This window comes from Macadamia integrifolia, unplaced genomic scaffold (genome assembly GCF_013358625.1).
Source record: "Macadamia integrifolia cultivar HAES 741 unplaced genomic scaffold, SCU_Mint_v3 scaffold289, whole genome shotgun sequence".
In the NCBI taxonomy this organism is placed as follows: Eukaryota; Viridiplantae; Streptophyta; class Magnoliopsida; order Proteales; family Proteaceae; genus Macadamia; species Macadamia integrifolia.
This window is the reverse complement of record NW_024869034.1, coordinates 117,787-127,747: the sequence shown is the minus strand read 5'-3', so window position 1 is coordinate 127,747 and position 9,961 is coordinate 117,787. Positions and strand designations below refer to the sequence as shown.

At 39.2% G+C, this 9,961-nt stretch overlaps 1 protein-coding gene across 3 annotated transcripts; it reads left to right on the top strand.

The window, feature by feature from the left end:
- The first annotated feature begins 2,233 nt into the window (after positions 1 to 2,233).
- LOC122067401 (ARF guanine-nucleotide exchange factor GNOM-like) lies at positions 2,234 to 9,133 on the top strand. Of its 3 annotated transcripts, none has more exons than XM_042631235.1 (5): positions 2,234 to 2,367; positions 2,485 to 2,621; positions 2,734 to 2,885; positions 4,003 to 4,830; positions 5,344 to 9,133. In XM_042631235.1, exons 4-5 carry the CDS (start codon positions 4,102 to 4,104, stop codon positions 8,923 to 8,925), a joined length of 4,311 nt encoding a protein of 1,436 aa, XP_042487169.1. In that variant the 5' UTR covers positions 2,234 to 2,367; positions 2,485 to 2,621; positions 2,734 to 2,885; positions 4,003 to 4,101; the 3' UTR covers positions 8,926 to 9,133. The 3 variants fall into 3 exon arrangements, with proteins under 3 accessions (XP_042487169.1, XP_042487170.1, XP_042487171.1); XM_042631236.1 differs by having other exon boundaries at positions 2,252 to 2,393; XM_042631237.1 differs by lacking the exons at positions 2,234 to 2,367; positions 2,485 to 2,621 and adding an exon at positions 2,647 to 2,665 and having other exon boundaries at positions 2,763 to 2,885.
- The last annotated feature ends 828 nt before the right edge of the window (positions 9,134 to 9,961 follow it).

Here is a 9,961-nt window from a genome sequence, read left to right as displayed (position 1 = left end):
AGCTTAACCCAATCTATTATGTGAGTAGGATAGGGATACTGGGCTACTATATATAGTTTCTATGGTCCCTGCAGTCACCACAATGTAAGAACGTAGTTTGCTTACAGAGCTATGAGAAAAAATCATGTGGGAGACTGCAGAAGATCTTAGAGGGATGATTTTGTTTGTGGAACCAATCTTCAAACCAATGGGACAGAGGTTTGTGATCAAAGCTATTGGAGGCTTCCCAAACTGCATCACATGGTATGGTTCTAGTCCCTAAACAAGCCCTAATTCACGTTCTTTCTCTCTGACAATACTCCAATGCTTATGTGTGTTCTAAGGTCTACTAAGGGAAGATCCTTCAGTCTATTTCCCCAACAAGAAAATCTTTTAATATTTATTTTCCTAATAATTTCATCTTCTCCTTAAGATAAGATTTGTATTGGTAAGCCTTTTATTTTAAAAAGGAGTCACAAACAAGAGAAGAGAATGGTTCACACTTTCTCTCCCTCTAGAAATAGTCTTCTCCTCCCTCCCTCTCTCTCTCTCTCCCTTTGAGTGATAAAGTGTAGTGATTAGGATTTTATGAAAACCTAGACAAGTTTGGAGAAATATGAATTTAAGGGAATACAAAGTTGTACGTGTAGGAATAACTCACTGCAAAAGGGCTAAGATCACATGGAGGCTCTACACTTGTGGAGTTTTAAGTAATAATCGAAACCCTTCACATTAATTATTTGTGAATGGTCAATTCTATCGATAGGACGATCTAAAACATTTTTGCATCCGCCTAACACTCCTCTTCTTCAATTTAGTCATCTTAATAGGTTAGAATTGGTTGTACACCAAGTGTGAAGGTAGTTTGGGTATTATGGAATATAAAGTCATGACTTAACAACTACTTCTCACGAAAATGGACGGATGATAGAATCTTTTAGATTAGGGGGAGGGGAGTGATTTTTCAAAATGCCCTAGGGTAACATGATATTTCAACTAAGTGCAGAGGGGACTAATATTTCCTCTTCTATAGAAATAGAAGTTACTTTCAATTTAAACCTTTTCTTAATCAAAATATAGAGATTTTTTCCATCGACTACGTCCCTCCCAACTCACAACTCCCTTCTCCCTCTCCTCCTTCTCCCACCCTGCAAACCGCAAGGCTTTGAAGGTTTTAACCTTCCCGTGAGAAGAAATACAACTAATGTTGCAGGAGACGCTGATGTTGACAATGAAAACACCTCCTGCTCCGCTGCCTTTGACAGCAACCTGAAACTCTCAAGGGGTTTAATCTTCCCGTGAGACAGTACTTTGAGCCCAAAAGAAGCCTCAAATCACAAGCCATAGGTCTAATTTCTTCTATTTTCTTTGAATCACAACTTTAGATCGAGACTCTGTTATTTTCCATAGAACATGATTGATTGCTATGATTTTGATCTAGAGAAGTCTCAAATCCTTACAGCAGAGGTGAGGTATTTGCCTTAAATTTTCCCTAGTTGTTGCCTTGATATCCATGGAATTTCAACTTTAAATCGGTTTTTTTTTTGGGAAAATTACATGATTACCCACTTTTGGATTTCCCTTTACAAAATTACCCACAAAAAGTTTTGGTCAACAAAAATACCCAAAATTAGGTTTGGGTTTACAAAACTACCCACCCAAAGTTTCAGTTAACAAAAATACCAAAAATCAGGTTTGGGTTTACAAAACTACCCAAAATAGTGATTCTTCATCTTTCACATGTAATCATGTATTTTTTTATTACTAAAACTTTGAGTGGGTAGTTTTGTAACCCCAAACTCAATTTTGGGTATTTTTGTTAACTTAAACTTAAATGGGTAATTTTGTAAAGGGAAACCTAATTTTGGGTATTTTTGTTAACTGAAACTTTTGATGGATAATTTTGTAAAGAAAAAGTCAGAAGTGGGTAATCATGTAATTTTCCCTTTTTTTTTCCCCTTAAGAAAGTTGTCCTTACTGTGAGAGATTGTTAAATCTTTGAGAGAATGTTATTGGATCCATCTCTGTGCGCTATATTAGTTAGAATAATTAGTTACTTTAAATCTTATGAAAGACAATATATTACTATTATTCGGTTTGGATTGATTTGAAACCGAATCGAGAGCCAAATCGATTGTGAAATCTGATATTCAAACTATTCGATTGGATTCCGGTTCGAATTTGACACCATTAGGCCAGTGACCACGCGACCAGACAGCGATCTCCTGTCCGAGAATATTATACAATTCTTTTCTTCGATTCTCACTTTCTCGTCTCCTGGTTGATGATTTTTATCCTTCTCTCGTTCCTCTTCTTCTCCGCCGGACCGTTGCCGCTCATTCCTTCTCCTCTTCGTCGTCGTCGTCGTCAATTGCAGCCCAGTCACATGTGAATCCTTTCTCTCTATCCTTTAGGTTGTTAAATTTCGAATTTCGTACATGATTTTAGCTCTCCACTTATTGATTTATTACGATCTGGTTTGTTTTTGTTACCGAATATCTACAGTGAGGATTAAGGTTCACGAACTCATAGGCAAGTTGAAGACTGATCTATTGAACCAGTTAAAAGATCTGAAAAGCAGAGCTCGCTTTGCTCCGAGTCGCGAAGATCATTGGTGGTGCACCTGACAAACTCTCCAAGATGTACACCTTCCTCTCTGTAAAGCAATTCATATATTGATGGATCGGTTAGCTTTCTTTTTTTTTTTTTTTTTTAAATGTTATTCATTACGTATGGTTCCTTTTGGGAATGCAGCAAGGTGTGTTGGGTTGTCAATTGCGCAGGTGTCGACTGTGATCTCGCAGAAGCAAAAAACGGCTTCGAGGAAGCCTGCAATAATAAGTTGTTCCCACATGATCTGCGTCTGATAAAACCAGAGCCATCAGAAAACGCTTCACAAGCACCAGGTGCACTTAACCGTGTCTTCTTCTCTAGTGTTGTTATTAGAATTATGCAAAATCGAAACCATCTTTCTTTTGACATTGTCTATTGATCTGAGAAGAGAAATGTGGACGATTTATCTACAATTTGTTGTCCCCCTGCATGAAATGGTGGGTATAGTTTGGATGGATTTATTCAATTGTTTTGGAATTTAAAGACCTCAATAGTAGGATTGTTTTGGTGGTAGAAAAGCCTTTGCTCCTTTAACGATGCTCTTCTGAAAGGTGGTTGTTTGAGGGATCAGACTTTGTAAATACAGGAAAGGGACATATTATGTGACGAATCATTGCAATGAAATGCACAAATCTTTAATTGCTCTGGTGCTTTTTGGTTGATGTGTTGACTTCTTATCTGGCGAATTAAGTTGGAGATGTTTTTACATTCTTACATCATAGTTTTTTTTTTTGAAACTCTTTTATTTTGTAATGTTTATCTTCGTTCATTACATTTATGCTATACTAGCTGTGACGTCCTTGTATGCATATTTTTAGTGAAGCAACTCAATTAGATCATAACTTCGATTTAGGGAGCTTTAGAACCTCCATTTGGGAATTTTCCTTGTTTTTCTACAAGGAATAATTTCATTTTCCTTGCATTTTTCTTCTATTTGATATCATAATAAATATGCGCTTTGTCTAAAGAGGGTGCTAAAATTGAATGATATCTTTACACTTCTCTAGTAGCTTATAGTCTCTTATTTTTTGTTTTCTGTTTTATTCAAACCATATTTAAACCAGAAAATTGATGTCTAGTGTCCTTAATGACACAATATGTATAGTTATGAGCAAGATGAAACTGGTTAAATCCTTGCCTAGTGTTTGTCTAAGGAAATAGAACAAACTAGAGAGGGCTTTAATTTCTTATGCAAAGTAGATAATATTTTTTTCTTATTAGCAAGTACAAATATCTTCTTGGCATTCTTTTGTTGTTGGTTGGGACCGTGGAGTTACGTGTCCAACTTTTTACACTGCACGTTTTAGGGACACCTGTTAATATTAATGCAAAAGTACAGCTTGTAATTAATAATTTGAAGTTGTTCCTTATTCTTACAACTCTTTCTTTTTCTTCTATTTTGTCTTTCAGGTTATCTCATCCATCATAATGAAGGAAATGCTGCTGCTGAGTTCCATTTCCCTCCCATACTGCGAGTGTTACAATGCTGAGTACTTGAAACAGTAAAATATGGAGATTAGAAGTTTAAAGCTCCAGTATGGAGTTGAAGGAGATAAGGAAAAGCCAGGACACTGCATACCTAGAGGGTGTGCTTTAGCATGTATGGTGAATTCAGAAATTGGTGCTGTGCTGGCTGTTGTCAGGAGAAATGTAAGATGGGGGGGGCGGTATATGGCTGATGATGATCAGTTAGAGCATTCTTTAGTGCAATCTCTGAAGATCTTACGGAAGCAAATATTTTTGTGGGACAATCAGTGGCATACGGTCAATCCATCCATTTACCTACGGCCTTTCTTGGATGTGATCCGATCAGATGAAATTGGTGCCCCTATAACCGGAGTTGCACTTTCATCTGTATACAAAATACTAACCCTTGGCATCCTCGATCCAAACACCATAAATGTAGGAGAAGCAATGCATTTGATAGTCGATGCTGTCACTGGTTGCAGATTTGAGGTCACAGACCCCGCATCAGAAGAGGTTGTGCTTATGAAGATTCTGCAAGTTCTTCTGGCATGTATGAAATGTAAAGCATCCATTTTGTTGAACAACCAACATGTATGCACCATAGTCTACACATGTTTCCGCATTGTTCATCAAGCAGGAACAAAAGGTGAGCTTCTGCAGCGGATAGCTCGTACCACAATGCATGAACTTATAAGGTGTATTTTTTCACGCTTGCCATATATACATGTGGAAAAACCATCTGATGGAGGTGGGCCTTCTTCCCAAACTGAGGTACTTCTATTTAACTGCTTCCCCTTATTCTGTGGGACATCTTCTTGTGAATTTATTCCTTCTTGTTTTGATAAGTAAAGATAAATATCATTCCCCTGGTGATACTAATGTCCCACAAAGAATGTTAGATCATGTCCTGATATTCTCAGTAAAGTAGAAACATGTAATTAGTTATTATCTTCCACTTGTATGGTTAGTATATAATGAGTGGAATGGAATGTGGCAAAATAGTTTTCCTCACCTCCTCCCTATATTTTCCTAATTTTGTAGCTGCTGTGGGCCTGGTGTCAAAATAAATTTGATTTTCTACCTTATAAAGCCATTTGAATGTGTCTTAGCTGCGTATGCAAGTTCCTGCATGTATTTAATTTAAAAATCTTTGTCTTGCATATTTCAATGTCTCATAAGGAAATAAATTTTTAATTTCTAAATGGAAAACACAATACTGTGAATTTATGAAAATATCAGAATATTTGTGGAGGACTGTATGTCAAGCACAAGTTTATTGTGCAGGTAGGTGGAGTTCACAGTGAATATACTTTTGAGGTTAAGCAATCAGCTAGTGCAAATGGCAGTTTCAAACATGCTTCAATCTCTGTAGGTTCAGAGTGGAGCTTGCCAGCTGCAAGTGCTGCCAGTGATGGTAGCATTGATGAGACTGTAAATGACATGCAGCAGATCATGAGAGAACCATATGGTGTTCCTTGCATGGTGGAGGTTTTTCATTTTCTGTGTTCTCTATTGAATATTGCTGAGCAGATGGAGATGAGTCCAAGGTCTAACCAGACAGAATTTGATGAGGACGTCCCACTCTTCGCTTTGGGATTGATTAATTCAGCTATTGAATTAGCAGGATCCACTATTAAACACCATCCAAAGTTATTGGCTTTGATACAGGATGACCTATTCCATAACTTGATGCAGTTTGGCATGTCACTGAGCCCACTTATTCTGTCAATGGTCTGTAATATCATACTTAACCTATATCTTCATTTGTATGATGAGCTGAAACTACAGCTTGAGGCCTTCTTCTCTTGTTTGACTTGGAGGCTTACACACAGCAGGCATGGAAGTGCTTCATATCAACAGCATGAAGTTTTAATGGAGGCTCTTGTTGACTTCTGCAGGCAGAAGACATTCATGGCAGAGATGTATACCAACTTTGACTGTGACATATCCTTCAGCAATGTGTTTGAAGACCTTGCTAACCTGTTGTCGAAGAGTTCATTTCCAGTTAACTCACCACTGTCTTCAATGCATATTCTTGCTTTGGAAGGTTTGCTTGCTGTTGTTCAGGGACTAGCTGAAAGGACTGGCAATGCCTTACCCATTAAAGATCAGACCTTGTTCGGTCTTGCTGACTATACTCCATTCTGGACTGTGAAGTGTGAGAACCATACAGATCCCAACTGCTGGGTTGAGTTTGTTCGTCAAAAGAAGCACTTGAAGAGAGTGTTAATGACCAGCGCTGATCACTTTAACAGGGACCCAAAGAAAGGGCTGGAATTCCTTCAAGGAATGCATCTTTTGCCTGATAAGCTTGATCCATCAAGTGTGGCTTGCTTTCTCAGATACACACCTGGTTTGGATAAGAATGTAGTGGGTGACCTGTTGGGAAGTCATGATGAGTTTTGGGTTCAGGTGCTCCATGAATTTGCTCGGACTTTTAATTTCCAAGACAGGAGTTTGGATACTGCCTTGCGTCTGTTCTTGGAATCTTTTAGACTACCTGGAGAATCCCAGAAAATACAACGGGTACTTGAGGCATTCTCAGAGAGATACTATGAGCAATCACCACATATTCTTGCTAACAAGGACGCTGCACTGTTATTGTCTTATTCAATCATAATGCTAAACACAGATCGGCACAATGTGCAAGTCAAAAAGAAGATGACAGAAGATGATTTTATTCGGAACAATCGGCGCATCAATGGTGGAAATGACCTTCCACGTGAATTCCTATCAGAGCTCTACCATTCAATCTGCAAGAATGAGATCCGGATGACTCCAGGACAAGGGGCTGATTTTGCCGAAGTTACATCGAGCCGTTGGATCAATCTGTTGCATAAGTCACAGGGTGCTACTCCATTTATTACTTATGACGCCAGACCCTTCCTTGACCATGACATGTTTGCTATCTTGTCCGGGCCAACACTTGCTGCTCTCTCAGTGGTATATGATCATGCAGAGCATGAAGATGTTTACCAAATGTGCAATGATGGCTTCTTAGCTGTTGCAAAGATATCAGCATCCCATCACTTTGATGAGGTTTTGGATGATCTGGTTGTGTCTCTATGCAAGTTCACAACCCTTCTAAATCCTTCCCAACCAGAAGAACTCATTCTTACCTTTACCGATGATGCCAAGGCTATGATGGCAACTGTAACTGTTTTCACCATAGCGAACACATATGGTGATAGTATCCACACCGGTTGGAGAAGCATCCTGGAGTGCATCTTAACTTTGCACAAGCTAGGCCTAGTTCCTGCTCTTGTAGGTCGTGACTCCACTGGTGAGAATGAGCTCTTTTCAGATTCCATGCCAGGAAAACCTGTTAAAAATTCGATATCAGTGTCTCATGTGCCTGCAAAGAGTGTGATTACTGTTCAGAGGTCATCAGGTCTGATGAGCAGGTTTAGTAGGCTATTATCTTTTGACGCTGAAGAGCCAAGTTTAGAACCCAGCGACGAGGAAGTTGAAGCACGTCAGCGTGCCCATGAGACTATCAAGAAGTGCCGCATTAATGGTATTTTCACAGAAAGCAAGTTCTTACAGTCGAATTCACTGTTGCATCTTGTGCAGGCCCTTATCTGGGTGTCAGGTAAATCCCAGAAAGGGAAATACCTTTCTCATGAGGATGAAGATGCTTCTGTTTTCTGCTTGGAATTGCTGATTACTATCACACTGTACAATCGGGACCGGATAGTTCTCCTCTGGCCAAGTGTCCATGAGCATATAGCCGGTATTGTTCAGTCCACTGCTATGCCTTCTGCCCTTGTTGAAAGGGCTGTCTTCGGACTCCTGCATATATGTCGCCGGCTTCTTCCCTACAAAGAGAACCTGGGTGATGATCTCTTAAGGTCACTGCAACTTGTCTTGAAGCTTGATGCTCGTGTAGCTGATGCATACTGTGAGCACATAACACAAGAAGTCACAGACCTTGTCAAAACAAATGCTGGATGTATCAGATCCCAGATGGGGTGGCGGACAATAACGTCCCTCCTCTCAATCACGGCTCGACATCCAGAGGCTTCAGAAGTGGGGTTTGAGGCTCTGGCATTTGTCATGTATGATGGGGCTCACCTTTCTCCTGATAATTGCATACTCTTTATTGATGCATCAAGGCAGTTCGCTGAATCCCGGGTTGGGCCTTCTGAGAGGTCCATACATGCATTGGATTTAATGGCAGGGTGCTTGACATGTCTCAAAAAGTGGGAAGTATCTCCTCAGGAAATTGGGGAGATTTGGATGAGATTGGTGCGAGGACTGAGGAAAGTCAGCTTGGACCGAAGGGAAGAAGTTAGAAATCATGCAGTCTTGTCATTGCAGAGATGCACAACAGGGTGTGAAGGGTTTCCCATTCCGCCTCTGATTTGGATGCAGTGTTTTGATGAGGTGATCTTCACAATGCTTGATGACATGCTTGAGGTTACACAGGGGCAATCATCAAAGGACTACCGTAACATGGAAGGAACACTCATACATGCTGTAAAGCTGTCATCCAAGGTGTTTTTGCAGCTTGTGAATGACCTCTCTCCTACGGAGAGCTTCTCGAGAGTGTGGCTAGGCATGCTTGGTCGCATGGAGAAGTACACCAAGGTCAAGATCAGAGGAAAGAAGAGTGAGAAGCTCCAGGAACTCATTCCTGAACTCCTCAAAAACACATTGCTTGTGATGAAAACAAAAGGAGTTCTTGTAAAGCCAAGCAGTGCTACAGGAAGTGATTCATTGTGGGAGCTGACATGGCCCCACGTAAGTAACATCGCTTCTTCTCTGAAGTCTCAAGTGTTCCCAGATCAGGAACCAGACAATCAGTGGAAAGAGACGGCAAATTCAGCATCACCAGAAAGTGGTACAGGTTTCATAGAGTCATAGTAGGTTTCATAATGAAAACAGTTTTAATTAATTTTTGTTCCCCTTCAGCTTTGAGGTGTTGTTCACTGATATTCATCAATGGTTACTCTCGAGAAGTTAGGATGTGGCCACAACCACAATTATATGGGCCTCACCTCTATTTCTGTATTAAGAGGTGTAGCCCCATTTTTATGCTCTCAATTAATTATATTTCCTGTTGATTCTTTTAGTTGCTTTGTTTTTGAAACCGTCTAACATGTGAAAAGGGAGAGTAGAATCAAATTTGGTTGGATTTATTTATTACCCAACCCAAAAAAAAAAAAAAAAAAAAAAGGAAAAATATTTTATTAATCTAATTGAGAATTAATCATATGGGAGTGGAATGGGAGTCTTTAAGTTGGAATCAGGGTTTTTTAAACTGGCCATGGAGTAGTTTGAGTCCAGGTTAGTTTGGAATTTTGTTTCAATTTAAGATTGTGATTAGTGGGTCGATATTGGTCTTTCAAAAGCTGCCCCCACTCCAAACTGAGCATGGTGCAGATCAAAGCTTGAAGAAGACGACAAAAACAAAAGTCAGAAAATACTGTTCATGTGAGTTATTGTTCACGTGAACAATACTTTTGGGTCAATATATTCTATTTTAGTTTCCTATTTAGTTTATTTTAGTTAGTTTTATTTTCTTAATGAGTAACTTAGTCAAGTTAGTTTCCTATTTTGTTAGTCAAAGACGTTTCAATGTTGTAATTTAGGTTAGTTTCCTTTATGTAATTAGTTGCTAGTTTCCAATTTTGTTAAGCTTGGTTAGCAAGTTAAATATAAATTAAAAAGTCTTATTTCAGTCCATTAGTTTTCTTTTGCTATTTATTTGTATCATAGTTTTGTAAGGCTATTTAAAGCTCATTGATCATAATGAAAAGATAGATTAAAGTTTATGAAAATTGAGTGTTAAATCATGGCTGAGATAGCTATTACTTTGAGGGGCGAGATACCCAAAACCGGAGGGGTGGGATGCCCTTTCACTAATTCTTCTTTTACCCTTCTTAGGACCCCATCGATT

Bases quoted from the DNA above. Each gene is read 5' to 3' on its own strand.
- LOC122067401 (XM_042631235.1), top strand. From the start codon at position 4,102: ATGGAGATTAGAAGTTTAAAGCTCCAGTATGGAGTTGAAGGAGATAAG. The intron at 4,831-5,343 runs GTACTTCTATTT...TTTATTGTGCAG, and splicing joins GGCCTTCTTCCCAAACTGAG to GTAGGTGGAGTTCACAGTGA.